Here is a 16,348-nt window from a genome sequence, read left to right as displayed (position 1 = left end):
GTCCATAAATTCATTAAAAAAAAAATCTGTCCTGGAGAGTCTCAGTCCTGCTTTCAGATACTACTGTCACAGACAGAAGTTGGCTTGGATCTTGCTTAGAGTTGATAAAAACATCAGGGTTGTTCTGGACCAAATCACAGATTACACGACTTCCTCCAGGCTACCAGAGTTGTCAGACGCAGACAACCATCATGAGTAGAAACTGCACTGCTGACCTAGATAAACCATCCATGAGCACAGGGCAAAGGCACGTGTGGGTGTGGGGTGGGCTGTGGAGACTTGCAGAACTACGTATTTGCTTGGCTGGAATTCTAAGAGCTGATGATTTCCCATTTTCATCATGCGCTGCTCCTTGACTAGTTAGACAACTGGAAATTCTAACTGGGGATTGCACAAATTCTATCTGTTGAAGAAATAACTTTCTCTGACAATGATAAGTGACACAAATTCCAGTTGGGGTTCTTAGAAAGATATAAACCATAGGAAGAGCTGTTGTATATCAAAATGTGGAAATGGCAGGCAAGGGAATTAGAATCCTATCATTTTTACCACCACGGGTATTTTTCTAATAATATCTATAGCAGAAAGTCATGGAGTGATTTAGCAAAAACTGTATGAATATTTATACGGCTCACATGCAAACATCATAGATGTTCCACTCGGTTATTTTCAGGTATGTAGAATGCTTCCCTGATAGCTCAGTTGGTAAAGAATCTGCCTGCAATGCAGGAGGCCCTGGTTCGATTCCTGGGTCGGGAAGATCTGCTGGAGAAGGGATAGGCTACCCACTTCAGTACTCCTGGGCTCCCCTTGTGGCTCAGCTGGTGAAGAATCGGTCTGCAGTGTGGGAGACCTGGGTTTGATCCCTGAGTTGGGAAGATCCCCTGGAGAAGGGAAAGGCTACCCACCCCAGTATTCTGGCCTGGAGAATATAGTACTGTATAGTCCACTACTGTATAGTCCATGGGGTTACAAAGAGCTGGACACAACTGAGAGACTTACTTTCACTTTCAAGCACACAACACTAGATAACAGTGAAGTTTCCTGTCTCATAAGTCATTCTGAACGCTGGATCCATCAAAATGGGATATCCAAGCAGCTTAACTGATGGAGGAGACACAGAAGGTTTGAGAAAAGTCACATTAAGGTGTAAATTTCAAAAAGAGTAGGAATAAAGAAGACTGCATCAACTGAATTTGAGAGTAATGTTAGTAATAATGATAAAACATAAAAAGAAGTCAGAATAGGATAAAAGAAATATGGCAAAAAAACTGATCAAAGATTAACATTGAATTGGAATAGACTAGCAATGCTATTTTATGAGTGTTTCCATCTCATGAAGAGGAGTCATGTTTTCAGTTTATTAACTGAACTCAATTTATTATCAAAGAAAAATATTGATCAGGCTTATAGAGATGGTAACAAAATTCAACAGTTATGATTACTGATTTTTAGTTTTTTTTTTTTTTTAATTTTTAGTTTTATCTTTCAATTCCATGTTCCTTTCAAAGCGTCCCTGGTAGCTCAACTGGTAAAGAATCCGCCTGCAATGCAGGAAACTCCGGTTTGATTCCTGCGTTGGGAAGATTCCCTGGATAAGGAATAGGCTATTCACTCCAGTATTCTTGGGCTTCCCTGGTAGCTCAGCTAGTAAAGAATCTGCCTGCAATGTGGGACACCTGGGTTTGATCCCTGGATTGGGAAGATCCCCTGGAGAAGGGAAAGGCTAAGTACTCCAGTATTCTTGCCTGGAGAATTCCTTACAGTCCATGGGCTCACAAAGAGTCAGACACAACTGAGCGATTTTCACTTTCACTTTTCCTTTCAAAGCAAATACATGTTTCCATAATATGTAAATAACACAATTTTTAAAATTAAGTAAATAGAAATATACCCCAAAAATGTATAACTTGTACTAAATACTATTCTAAGTACTATTATACTGGTCTGAACTTACACTGTGCATTAAAAAAAATATTCTGTCTCTCTAAAACACTAGATTGCCTTTGAGAGATAGAGTTCATAAATTTATAATGGTAACCAAATGAAAACAGAGTAAATTTTCTAGAGGAAAACATAGCTCTCCTAATGAAAGGCTGAAAAGCAAGAGAAATGTAATGTGCATTAGATTCATATTGTGGGGAATGTGTTTGGATCTAATCTAATGCTTGCATACATTACTCCAATGCTTTGAGAACAGAGTAACAATTGTAATCTTGCTCTGAATCAAAATAACAGAATCTGTCATTTGACATGCTGTAGTGTTTGCAGTTTCATTATTGTTCATAGAATAATTGTATGCTTCCTCTTACTGTTATATTGTAGAAGTTTCTCTCTTCAAAAAATGCTGCTCAAACCATCTTCAGCAGGCATCAGTCAAAATCAGTCACTATATTTCAGCAGACATTTTCAACATGCTTATACACATGCTTATGCATATCTCTTTTGATAAAATGTGATTCTTACATGTCTAGTATGTTATTTCACCACAATTTGCATTGCTATAATAGGTTATTGATTGATTTTCAGTTTAAGGGACTAAGGTAGTATTCAGTAATGACTGAGTGCTACAAGTTTATTGCAAGTGCCCAAGGTTCACTCACCCCAAGCAATTTGGTCAATAACCAATTTTTATACTTCTATCTCCTTCAAAATTCCAAACCAATAATCCCTGTGTGTGTTTTTTTTTAATTATTTCAGTATCAGACTAACATTTCCCATGGAAATCAATATGGGTGCGATCCATTAGCCAAAAATCTGCAGTACTGCAATGCAAACATATTAAAAATATTGATCTTGCAAAGCTACTGATGTTTTGATTGACTTTAATGTTTGTAAGCAGTAATAACAGAATTTCAATGACTGAAACAAACTTTTGATTAAAATTATAGATTTTCTTGGAGGGGGCTTGCTATTTTACTGGTTTAAAGCATGTCACATGGCTTCATGCCTGCTATAAATGATTGCAGTGGGATATACTTATCCAATTCCTTATTTGTAAATATTTTAGTCTATCATAGCCTATACATCTTAAATTTACTTTGAACTTCTCTGACGTTTCAATTCCACTTATTACGATATCACACAGTAAGGCAGAATTTTCGGACTGAGAACGGCAGATATCGAGAGCTCTAATCCTTCTTTAACCACTATGAAACCTTTGGGAAGGCATCTAACTCTCAGTTTAAATTCCTTAAATGTAAAATGGAATTAACCTTGGAAATCAATGAACATTCTCAGTACATTTTGAGATCAATGGACAATAAAGACTGTGACTTACACATACAAAAGATTATGTGACCCAAAGAAACGTTTCCTAAAGAAAGCACAGAATTTTGAAGCTGTTAGTGATCATCCAGAAAAGCTCCCATTTAATGTATGAAGAGGCTGGGCTGAGGACCCCAGTTATAATATAACCCAAGGAGCTTGTCCGAGATATTTGCTGACCACCTTATTTAAAACATACTGCTGTGCTCTTATGAGGCACTCTCCCATCGCTTGAACCTATATATATGTATATATATATATAATTTGTCTATTTATTATATATAAGTAATATATATATATAATGCCTATTTATTATCTATTTTCTCTTTTGAAATTGAAGCACTATACAACAGGAATTTTGTTTATCCTTCTCACTGCCAAATCCCTAGCATCCGTAGTAAGTGTCTGACATAAAGGAGGACTCAGGGAATGTTTTCTGAATGAAGGATGGCAGGCGCCAGAAATGCTAATGGAACGGAGCTGCGCTGGGGAGAACTGAAATGGGGAAAGGGCTTGGTCCTCTCCACTCTCATGATGCCCTGGAGTTTCATTCTTTTTTTTTTTTTTTTTTGCTGAAGTTTCGTTCTTAATATGTTCCTTTTATTTCTCAGGATTTCTGGATGTAAGCGTCAGAGGGGATTTGGACCCGTATCTGTTGTACTGTGGGCTTCTCAGGCGGCACAGTGGTAAAGAATCTGCCTGCCAACGTGGGAGACACAAAGAGATGCCAGTCTGATCCCTGGGTCTGGAAGGTCCCCTGGAGAAGGAAATGGCAACCCACTCCAGTATTCTTGCCTGGGAAATCCCACCGACAGAAGAGCCTGGAGGACTACAGTCCATGGGGTCATAAAAGAGTCGGACACGGATGAGCACGCACAAAGGAACACAATTGCACTGCACTGTATAGCTTTGTCGAAGTTCAAGGATATTTTCAAATTAATTTTAACCACTTCACTATTCATTTATTTATCCCTCCCCTGTAATTTTTCTCTATTTGCTTGCTCTATCTTCCACTATGTTAAAATAGAAATACATTCTCTATATTTTTATTTGTGACACTTCATTGGAATAAAGAAACACATCAATAGTTTAAGCAAAAAAATGGAAATTAAAACTTACCCATAAGTTGCCTGTTTCATTTCTATTCTAATCACTCCCTCTTAATCCTTCAGGGGAAGCACCAATAAACAGCTTGCAAGTGTGTGAGGGACTTCAGCTTCTTCAGGCAGTCTATTAGCTTTCTCCCAAATTACCCTACCATGGGGATGCAGTAGTTCCGACTGTAAAGAATCTGCCTGCAATGCAGGAGACCCGGATTCGATCCCTGGGTTGGGAAGATCCCCTGGAGAAAGGAAAGGCTACCCGCTCCAGTATTCTCGCCTGGGAAATCCCATGGACAGAGGAGCCTGGCGGGGATAGTCCATGGGGTCGCAAAGAGTTGGACACAACTGAAGCTACAGAGCAACAACAACAAATTACCCTAAACACATACACATTCTATTTGTAAATATAAAACAATGCAGTTCAAAAACAAGTCCCACTGGCCCTCTTCCACAAGGCTGCTGCCACCACAAACCTTCGAGAACTGTCTGCTGGTGCTCTCTGGCAGGTCTAGGGGATGCAGAGGTTTAGAGCCATAAGATCTGGGTTAACATCCCGTGAACCTCGGTTTGTTCTTCTGTAAAAAAGCTCATAACACTCACTGCAAAGATGATCCATGAGACCATGAGGAGTAAACAAGATGATACATATAGACTGAATGGCTCACGGCAGGTGTGCAATCAGATTTGGTTCCCTTCTCCTCACGCATCAGTTAAAAAAAGAAAAAAAAAAAAGGCTAACAAAGCTTCCTGCTTTTTAGTACTATTTTTTAATTCCTTAAGACTCTTACTTCTGTGAGTAGGCTCACAGAATTTCTTTATAAAGACCAAAGAGCAGAAACTAAAACTGAAAAAGTTTTCGTTTAGATATTTATGTGAGACCACAGGTGGTTTCCTGGGAAGCCATGAGGCTGATGGAGGGTAGAACTGTTTTGAAGATACAAACGACACAATTAAACGGGCAAAAGAAATACTCTCTTGGCTGGAGAGCATGCTCTGTACAAGTACCAGGGGCCTCCAGGCAGAAGGTGAGACTACGTTTCAAGTGTGACGATAGTGCTCCTCGCTTCCACTTGCTGTCACCTCTGGCTACTCCACCTTCGCAGGTGGCCAGTGCCCTAACATCCCGACCCTCCTTAATCCATTCCTAGAAACTACCTTCATCTTCGTAAGCATCAACTCTTGACCTAAACCTCAAAAATAAGCGTTGGTATTACTACGACACTGCTGTTGAGAGCCCGAGTGAGACATACTCATGACTTCATCACACACCATCCTGGCACCACAGGAGGTGTGTCCCTTTTGGTCTCCGGACCACTGTGAAAACCACCAGATCCTCACTTTTGGGGGGACCACACGCCACTTTGAGAATATGATAAAGGCTGAGATTCTCTCCCTATAATTTCAATTCAACACAGAATTAAAAGGGTTTTTGGAACTCCCTGGAGCTCTGCCATGGATCTCCCAACCTGAGGGTACTCACGGGTAATCTCTCTGAGTCGGAAAATATCAAGATGTCCTCTCTTCCCAGAGCATTGTAGGTATGTAGTGTGGAGACATTTGCTCATGGGTGAAGAAGGGAAAGAGAAGAGAGAGGCAAGTTTTAAATGGAAAGTGTTATTTTTTTCTTCAAGTTAGAAAGTATTCAGATGAAGGAAAAAGACCATTCAAATGCCAGGACTTGGATGCATGCACCATAAGTTGAATGCATGCAAGTCAGAAGATTTGGCTTAACTCCAAGTACAAAATATTTCAGCTCCATGGGGGAAGTTAACCATAGGCCAAAACCTCAAAGTATATATATAAACCATTTAGTATTTTAAAAGGTCCAATATTTTAATTTCTCAAGAAATTCTCAAACTTCTCAGAAATTTAAATAATGCAAACATTTTAAATATAGAGGGCTAGCAGTTGTTGAGAAATATTTTGGCATGGATTCTAATGGAGATTTGTTGATCTTTTTTCAGGGACACACTAGAAAATTTAAAACAGTCAGTGAGCACTTGGAAGGCATCACCCTAATTTATGACTATTTTAAGGCACATCAGATTAGGGTCTGAAACTTCCAGATATCATGCTTCTAAATTGTAGGGTAAAGCATTTGTCCTCTTTAACTGGAGATAAAAATTGGAAAAACAGTATTTCAAAGGCTTCTTACTCTAGCAACCCCCCATCCACATATCCTTCAATTAAGCAACCATTGGTCAGAGAGCAGAGAATAAACGCTGTTCCGTGAAAACTCAACAAAGCTGGCAAAGAAATGCTTAGTAATGTCAACAGAGAGACTTGAGCTCAGAGACTTGAGTCTCTGTAGTTGAGATCATTGCTAAATTTTTGAGGGGTTTGGAAGTTTTCAATTTATAAGGTCCTCTTCTCCCCACAAACTGGCCTTAAAATCTTATGGGGAAAAAATGGAAATGGTGGCAGATTTTATCTTCTTGGGCTCCAAAATCACTGTGGACAGTGACTGTAGCCACAAAATTAAAAGATGTTTGCTCCTTGAAAGGAAAGCTATGACAAACCTAGACAGTGTGGTAAAAAGCAGAGATAGCACTTTGTCGACAAAGGTCCATATAGTCAGGGCTACAGTGTACAGATGTAAGAGTAGGACTACAAAGAAAACTAAGTGTCAAAGGATTGATACTTTCTAATGGTGATGCTGGAGACGACTATTGACAGTCCCTTGGACAGCAAGATCAAACCAGTCAATCCTAACGGAAATCCACCCTGAATATTCACTGGAAAGACTGATGCTGAAGCTCCGATGCTTTGGCAGCCTGATGCAAAGAGCTGACTCATTGGAAAACACCTTGATTCTGGGAAAGATTCAGGGCAGGAGGAGAAGGGGGTGACAAAGAAAGAGATGGTTAGATAGCAATACTGACTCAATGGGCATGAGCTTGAGCAAACTCTGGGCGATAGTGAAGGACAGGGAAGCCTGGCATGTTGCAGTCCACGGGGCGCAAAGAGTCTGACACGATTTAGCAACTGAACAAGAAGTTATTTGAATCAGCAATTTGACTCCTAGGTATATAACCAAGAGAAGTGAATATAGGCATTCAAAGAAAAACATGTACATAAATGTTCATACCAGTGCTATTCATAACAGTTAAAAAGTGGCGGAGGGAGGCAGGAGAGGGGATCGGGATGGGGAACACATGTAAATCATGGCTGATTCATGTCAGTGTATGGCACAAACCACTACAATATTGTAATTAGCCTCCAACTAATAAAAATAAATGGAAAAAAATGCATACCTGATACTTCAAGAAAAAATAAAACATATGTAAAACACACACACACACACACACACAAAAACAGTTAAAAAGTGAAAAAAAACCCTAAATGTCCATTAACTGATCAATAGGATAAATAAAATGTGGTGTATAGTCATACAACAGAAAATTATTCAGCAATAGAAAAGAATGAAGAACCGATACATGCTACAACATGAACTTGAAAACATGTAGCTAAATGAAAGAAGCCAGGCACAAGAAGCCACATATTATATAATTCTATTCCTAGGAAATGTCCAGAATAGGCAAATTCATAAAGACACAAAGAAGATTAGTAGCTGTCAGGGGCTTGGGGGAAGGGTGAATGGGTAGTGACTAATGGATAGACATTTTCTTATTTTGGAGTGATGAAAATATTCTGGAATTTGATAGTAGTGATGGTCGCACAAAATTGTGAAGGTATTATAAATCACTGTATTGTACACTTTAAATTGGTTATAATAGTGAATAACAAAAAAATGTTATGTTTTACTTCAATTTTTTAAAAATGTGGTCAAAATTCATTTTTACTTTATTTGTTATAATTCTGGTGAATAAAGATATTAGTGAAACAAATTCCTAATGAAATTAAAAATTGGATATTATCATAGGTTTTTTTTTTAAAACTCATAAAGTTTCTGGTTGATTAGGCTGAGCCTTACTGAAGTGGGAAATAATTCAGTCAGCTGGATAGTTAAGAATATTATCATAGGTGTATATTTATAATTCTCGTAAAACATGACAAAGACAAAGAGGGAGATAAATTTACTTTGCCCAAAATTCATTGGAAGCTGAGCAACTCTGCTTTGGATAAATGAACAAATCTTACCAAAAGTAGATTTAACTGTCAAATTTAACTGTCAAAAGATAAAGGATTTATTGCTTTATATTTACGCTTCTTGTATGTGCCAAAGCAGTGAGGTCTTTCTTTTTTTTTTTTTTCTGCCTACAGGATATAAGGCAAGATCCACTTGATAAAATTTGGGAAATTTGAAATGAAGTAAACTTACCAAATATTCGTAAAGTACCTAATTACATACCTATACCATGGTCACTATATTCAACTTAATTTTTAAACATATTTTTACTTTATATTTACTTTTTTAATTTAAAAATTCATTAACTTTTAGCATTTATTCTTTTTTTAATATAATTTAAGGGTATACAATTTTTTGTTTAGAAATCAAGCAATACAAAAAACTTTTACAGTTTGATTATGGCTCAATTCTACATATTCTCTAGATTTATTCTTTGATCTATAAGTTATTTGGAGGGCTTTTTCTTTCTCTACTCTTTTACTTCTTTCCCAGTATTTACTGTAAAAAGATTTCAACTTTTAAGAGTTGTAACAGCACAATGATTATACATATACTTTCCCCCTAGATTCAATAACTGTGAACACTTTGTCATATGTGCTTCTTTGCTGTCACATACTTTTTGTCCCCTGAAGAACCATCTGAGGATTAACGGCAAACAAAATGAATTTTTTTTTACACCAACTTTACTACCATAAATATTTGTTTTCTGTCCGTGTCATAGGGGTTGCATTGGGATACATTCTTTATAGACACTCACCCTCATAAAAGTAAGTTAGAAAGTACATAATAATAATCATCTTGACTTTTTCTGTAAAATTTGTCATTATTCTATGTGCACTCTGAAGGCAATGTGCCTTCTGGTTTTTTTTTGTTTTTTGGGTATGATAACATTCTGATTTCTGACTTAGAGGTGTTTTTCCATGTTAAATGGTCCTCTGCACCTTTCAATTCAAATCTTTCCCCTTTCCAAGTCACAGCTTCCATAGACATGACACACATATCTGTACATCCATTCTGTTAACCTTGGAATAAAGCCTTGCTGCATATAACCCTCATCTGGGTACTTGTTTTCTGCTTTATTTATTCCAAAACTTTTTATTTTGTATTGGGATATATAGCCAATTAACAATGTTGTCATAGTCTCAGTTGAACAGCAAAGGGACTCAGTCATACATATACATGCATCCATTCTGCAATCTCCCCTCTCATCCAGGTTTTTCTGCTTTAATTTAAATTTTACTTGCAAGACACTTTGCTTCAATGAGACAATAATCTCCTTCAAGATAGGGCGCAGGCCTTTTCAACCTCATGGTGAATGGATACTAAACTTCTTTCTCAACTAAAATATTCTCGCATGACACTTGTATAGGAATGTGACTACAGTGAAGATTATATATATTTTACTCAGTTATACGGAAGTGCTATAAACTCAAATAAATTAGTACCATAGTTTGGTTGCCAATTTATTTTTGTGTCACTGAATCCAACCCTCATATTCTCCAGATGAAAGAATTTTCCTGCTGAAAGAGTTCTTACAGCTTTTCTAGTTTAGTCATACATAAATATAATCCTTGGAAGGAAAGTTATGACCAATCTAGACAGCACATTAAAAGCAGAGACATTACTTTGCCAACAAAGGTCTGTCTAGTCAAGGCTATGGTTTTTCCAGTGGTCATGTATGGATCTGAGAGTTGGACTATAAAGAAAGCTGAGTGCCAAAGAATTGATGCTTTTGAACTGTGGTGTTGGAGGAGACTCTTGAGAGTCCCTTGGACTGCAAGGAGATCCAACCAGTCCATCCTAAAGGAGATCAGTCCTGGGTGTTCATTGGAAGGACTGATGTTGAAGCTGAAACTCCAATACTTTGGCCACCTCATGCGAAGAGCTGACTCATTTGAAAAGGCCCTGATGCTGGGAAAGATTGGGGGCAGGAGGAGAAGGGGACAACAGAGGATGAGATGGTTGGATGGCATCACTGACTCAATGGACATGGGTTTGGGTGGACTCCAGGAGTTGGTGATGGACAGGGAGGCCTGGTGTGCTGTGGTTCGTGGGGTCACAAAGAGTAGGATACAACTGAGTGACTGAACTGAACTGAAATATAATCCTATAATTTTTCAAGTTGAGGAAACAAATCTACAGAAGTTAAATGACTGATATTAAAAGCAAAATCAAAACAAGAATTAGATGAGTTAATAGATTTGAAGTACTTAGACTAGGGCCTGGTTGATAAGGAAGGGCTTCAAAATATTATTAACCTCAGAATCAAGGTTTTTCACTGCCCGTTTCAGTCATTTTCTGTTAAAACACATTACCTCCGAATTCTACAGTAAAAAAGTGAAGACAATCGTTTAGGGAGCATGTCACATGTTCTTTTCTGAGCAAGAGACGAACGCCAGGAAATCAGGCAGCGGCCATCCGCAGAAGTGGGTCAAACTATCCTTTCCGTCCAGATGTTGTGAAGCGGCTGCCTATGGGCCTGATCTGAATGGTAGTTATTTCACTTGACCTATGTAACAGTTTCAAAAACTTAAATTAGTTGCAATACTTAAAATTAGAGAGATTTCAAACAAATATACAGATTTCTGGCTTCTTTGCGAAAATGAGAAAAACATGGCAACAGTGGGCTTGCATTCCTGAATGTCACCCATTAGGTGGGGTTTGAATTTGTAACTCCTGTCCTTTAGCTAAGGTCTTAATTATGATGAATGCGTAGAATGACAACTTTGATTCATGCAGTAAGAACCACACTAGTTAGAAAATACTGATATTTGTTTGTTATACATAACTGCTAGCTATACGTAGTAGTTATTTCCTACAGTAGGAAAACGGATTATTATAATAAGGATAAAAACAAAACTGACTGTAGTATTTAAAGGGTTAATTATAATTTAGCAGAAAATCCATTTAAAGAGAAGAACCCTCTCTCTGGATTTTAGGCACATAATACCACTGTATTTTTCTTATATGAGAGATAACTGGTCCAATAACCTTGATTCACTTGTTAAATAAAAACAAATGACACCATTATATTTGGAACTATTTTTTTTCCTAATCTAAATATAGCTCTTAAGATCTGAAGATGTTTTAGTTAGTCTGCTTTTGACCGGAACTAAGCAGCTATAAGAGAAAACATTAAAAATAAAAATAGGTTAAAACACATTAAATATCCTCTCTCCGCCACCTTACATTTTTTGGTGTTAAAACATATGCTTTGCCACCTGCAGATAAAAGTCACACACTGAGAGTGTATATTCTGACAAGAATTACTAGTTACAAGCTTGCCTGGTGATTTTGGACAGTAGCACTTAAGAAACCTTCAATCTGGCAGTTTTTATCACCGCACATTTTGTACGTATTCCTACAGTCTAAAGTTGTACAAGTTTGGGGATCTGACCTTTGGGAGAAAACAAAATAAAATGAAACCAAAAGGATCCCAGGGTAGCATTTTGATTCAGCTTGTTCTGTTCTTTTGGTCAGATACATACCTTTTTCTCCCACTTATTTTACATCTTGATGACAATGAAAATGCTTGCATTTTCGGATAGAAGTGAATTTCTATTAAAAGATCAAGAAAATCTCCATTTCTAGGCACTGGGAAAATCTACTGCCAGAGTTAAAAATCATAGTTGCTCCGTAAGGAATTTATTTTCCCATCTTATATTTCCTTTACCCTTGCTCGCTTTTCTATCTTATCTGATTCTGTATTTATATAGTTAATGCTTCATCTTGTTCCAAAAGGGGTTTGCGGCTTACAAAGAGAAACTCAGGCAGGACTTCCAGCGATGGCAAGCTAAGAGACTGGCAAATCTTCTCCCTAAATACAACTAGGAAAGTCGACAAAATTGTCAAGTGCAACTATTTCAGCACTCCAGAAATCAACCAAAGGCAAACAACAACTTGAGACGTGTTTATTCACGACACACTGCTGAAGGACAGGTAAGAACAGAGGCAATCTGTGTCAGCGGCAGCACGGTGGAGCTTCCAGGGTGGAAACTGGCAAGGAAGACAGAGGCCTGACTTGACATGGAGTAGAAGGAGAAAAACCCACGGCTAAGGGTGTTATCAAGCAAATAAAGCAAACCCAGTGGGACACTAACCGTAAAAGCCCACGACCCTTCTAAACAGAGGTTGGGATCTTACTTGGGGTGATCTGCAGACCAGTGGACTAGTCAGATTTTTAATAGGGAGACCCTGGAAGTGAGAAAGCCACTGAGAGCCTAGAAGAATCCCCATACATCCGTCTTGTCTGGGAGTATAAATGCTGGCACAGATAGAAATCCCAGCAAAGTCCAGAAGAAATTAAAAGATTGAGGTGGGCTTAAAAACTACAAGAACTTTTAATACATTCTTCAACTCACACACAGATTCACCCAGAGCCTTAGTGTCTTGGGATGGTTGTGCAAACTCTGATGATTACACTAAGCAGGCAAAGGGGTGACCTCAAGGAAGCCAGACTAAAATGAAAATAGGGATGTTTAAAAATTGCAGCAGTAACAATAACCCTGAAGGGAAAAAAAAATCAGAATCTAGAGTTGCTGTCATTACTCCTATTCACTGTGGCACAGGACATTGTAGCCAATGCAGCAGGCAAGAAAAGAAATGAAAGGCACGCATATTGGTATAAACTGTCTTTATTCATATATGACTTAGCCCTATATGAAGGAAATCCTAAACATTATACCAGAAAAATTTGGTAATACATTAATCAACAAATTTTAGTAAGGTCACAGGATATAAGATCAATAGGCAAAAATCAATTTTAATTCTTTATACTAGCAACAAACAATTTGAAAATGAAATTAAGAAAAGATGTCTATGATAGAATCAAAAAGAATGAAAAATTAAGAGTATATTTTACAAAGAAGCATAAAAACACTAAAAAAACATTGCTAAGAGAAATTACAGATGATCTAAAAAAAGAACAAAGAAGAACTTAAGCTACCTAATTTCAAAATTTACTATAAAGCTACAGTAATCAAGACACCATGGTACTGGTATGAAAAACAGATACAAAGATCAATGGAACAAAATACAAAGTCTATTAATAAGTCTTCAGTTAGTTGATTTTTTTAGAAAAGTCCAAGGCAATTCAATGGGGGAAAAGAGAGCTGTTTTTTTCAGCAAATGGTGGTGGGAAAATTAGACGTCCACATGTCAAAAAATCAACTTAGATCCTTACTATATACCATACACAAAAATCAACTGAAAATGAATCATACCTAAATGTTAGAGCTAAAACTATAAAACTTCTGCAACAAAAAAGGAAATAATCTTTGTAACCTTGAGTTTGGCAAAGATTTTTTAGATATGATGCCAAAACCACAACCTATAAAAGAAAAAGAATGATAAATCATCAAATTTTGAACTCATAAAAACTTCTGCTCTTCAAAAGATACCATTTAGAAAGAAGAGATAAGCTGCAGCTGAGGATAAAATATTTGTAAATCACACATCTGATAAAAGACTTGTTGCCAGAATATATAGAGCTCCTTCAATAATAAGACAAACATCAGATTCAAAATCAGGCAAAAGGTCCCATCACTTCATGGCAAATAGATGGGGAAGCAGTGGGAACAGTGACAGATTTTATTTTGGGGGGCTCCAAAATCACTGCAGATGGTGACTGCAGCCATGAAATTAAAAGACGCCTGATCCTTGGAAGAAAAGTTATGACCAACCTAGACAGCATATTAAAAAGCAGAAGTCAACCATTTTCCAACAAAGGTCAACCCTTGACAACAAAGGTCCATCTAGTCAAAGCTAGGGTTCTTCTAGTAGTCACGTATGGATGTGAGAGTTGGACTATAAAGAAAGCTGAGCGCTGAAGAATTGATGATTTTGAAGTGTGGTGTTGAAAAGACTCTTGAGAGTCCCTTGGACTGCAAGGAGATCCAACCAGTCAATCCTAAAGGAAATCAGTCCTGAATATTCATTGGAAGGACTGATGCTGAAGCTGAAACTAAAATACTTTGGCCACCAGATGTGAAGAACTGACTCCCTGGAAAAGACCCTGATGCTGGGAAAGACCGAAGGCGGGAAGAGAAGGGGACGACAGAGGATGAGATGTTAGATGGCATCACCGACTCAATGGACATGAGTTTGGGTAAACTCCGGGAGTTGGTGATGGACAGGGAGGCCTGGCGTGTAGCAGTCCATGGGGTCACAAAGAGTCCGACACAACTGAGCAAATGAACTGAAAAGAAAAAGAGGCACTTCACCAAAGAAAACAAAACATACGGCTAATAAACATAAGAAAACACATTTAACATCAAAAAAGAGTGGCTGCTGCACAGGCCCAGGAGGGCCGAGAGGAGCTACTCCACGTCCAAGGTCAGGAGGGGCGCCGTGAGGGGATACCCCTCCTCCAAGGTAAGGAGCAGCGGCTGTGCTTGGCTGGAGCAGCCGTGAAGAGATGCCCCACGTCCAAGGTAAGAGAAACCCAAGTAAGACGGTAGGTGTTACGAGAGGGCATCAGAGGGCAGACACACTAAAACCATAATCACAGAAAACTAGCCAATCTGATCACAGGACCACAGCCTTGTCTAACTCAATGGGACTAAGCCATGCCGTGTGGGGCCACCCAAGATGGATGGATCATGGTGGAGAGGTCTGACAGAATGTGGTCCACTGGAGAAGGAAATGGCAAACCACTTCAGTATTCTTTCCTTGAGAACCACATGAACAGTATGAAAAGACAAAATGACAGGATACTGAAAGAGGAACTCCCCAGGTCGGTAGGTGCCCAATATGCTACTCGAGATCAATGGAGAAATAACTCCTGAAAGAATGAAGGGATGGAGCCAAAGCAAAAACAACATCCACTTGTGGATGGGACTGGTGATAGAAGCAAGGTCTGGTGCTGTAAAGAGCAATATTGCATAGGAACCTGGAATGTTAGGTCCATGAATCAAGGCAAATTGGAAGTGGTCAAACAGAAGATGGCAAGAGTGAATGTTGACATTCTAGGAATCAGCGAACCAAAATGAACTGGAATGGGTGAATTTAACTCAGATGACCATTATATCTACTACTGTGGGCAGGAATCCCTTAGAAGAAATGGAGTAGCCGTCATAGTCAACAAAAGAGTCCGAAACGCAGTACTTGGATGCTGTCTCAAAAACAAAAGAATGATCTCTGTTCATTTCCAAGGCAAACCATTCAATATCATGGTAATCCAAGCCTATGCCCCAACCAGTAACGCTGAAGAAGCTAAAGTTGAATGGTTCTGTGAAGACCTACAAGACCTTTTAGAACTAACACCCAAAAAAGATGTCCTTTTCATTATAGGGGACTGGAATGCAAAAGTAGGAAGTCAAGAAACACCTGGAGTAACAGGCAAATTTGGCCTTGGGAGTACGGAATGAAGCAGGGCAAAGGCTAATAGAGTTTTGCCAAGAGAACACACTGGTCATAGCAAACACCCTCTTCCAACAACACAAGAGAAGACTCTACACAAGGACATCACCAGATGGTCAACACTGAAATCAGACTGAGTATATTCTTTGCAGTCAAAGATGGAGAAGCTCTATACAGTCAGCAAAAACAAGACCGGGAGCTGACTGTGGCTCAGATCATGAACTCTTTATTGCCAAATTCAGACTTAAACTGAAGAAAGTAGGGATAACCACTAGACTATTCAGGTATGACCTAAATCAAATCCCTTATGACTATACAGTGGAAGTGAAAAATAGATTTAAGGGACTAGATCTGACAGACAGAGAGCCAGATGAACTATGGACGGAGGTTCGTGACACTGTACAGGAGACAGGGATCAAGACCATCCCCACGGAAAAGAAATGCAAAAAGGTAAAATGGTTGTCTGAGGAGGCCTTACAAATAGCTGTGAAACAAAGACAAGCAAAAAGCAAAGGAGAAAAGGAAAGAT

General features: G+C 38.5%; 1 protein-coding gene across 4 annotated transcripts in view; it reads right to left on the bottom strand.

The window, feature by feature from the left end:
* FAM172A (family with sequence similarity 172 member A) overlaps nucleotides 1-16,348 on the bottom strand; it is a 395,725-nt gene that overhangs the window by 68,061 nt on the left and 311,316 nt on the right. The window contains exon 11 of one of the 4 annotated variants that reach the window (XM_043464663.1): nucleotides 10,458-10,969. The exons of the other annotated variants lie outside the window; for them this stretch is intronic. Within the exon in view, the coding sequence (XP_043320598.1) occupies nucleotides 10,956-10,969 (14 nt within the window). The 3' untranslated portion in view covers nucleotides 10,458-10,955. Of the gene's footprint in view, nucleotides 1-10,457; nucleotides 10,970-16,348 lie in introns of those variants that run through there. 4 annotated transcript variants of the gene reach the window in all.

Source organism: Cervus canadensis, chromosome 4, assembly GCF_019320065.1.
Source record: "Cervus canadensis isolate Bull #8, Minnesota chromosome 4, ASM1932006v1, whole genome shotgun sequence".
Lineage (NCBI taxonomy): Eukaryota > Metazoa > Chordata > Mammalia > Artiodactyla > Cervidae > Cervus > Cervus canadensis.
Note: the sequence above shows the minus strand (reverse complement) of the source record. Positions and strands in the feature narration are given on the sequence as shown.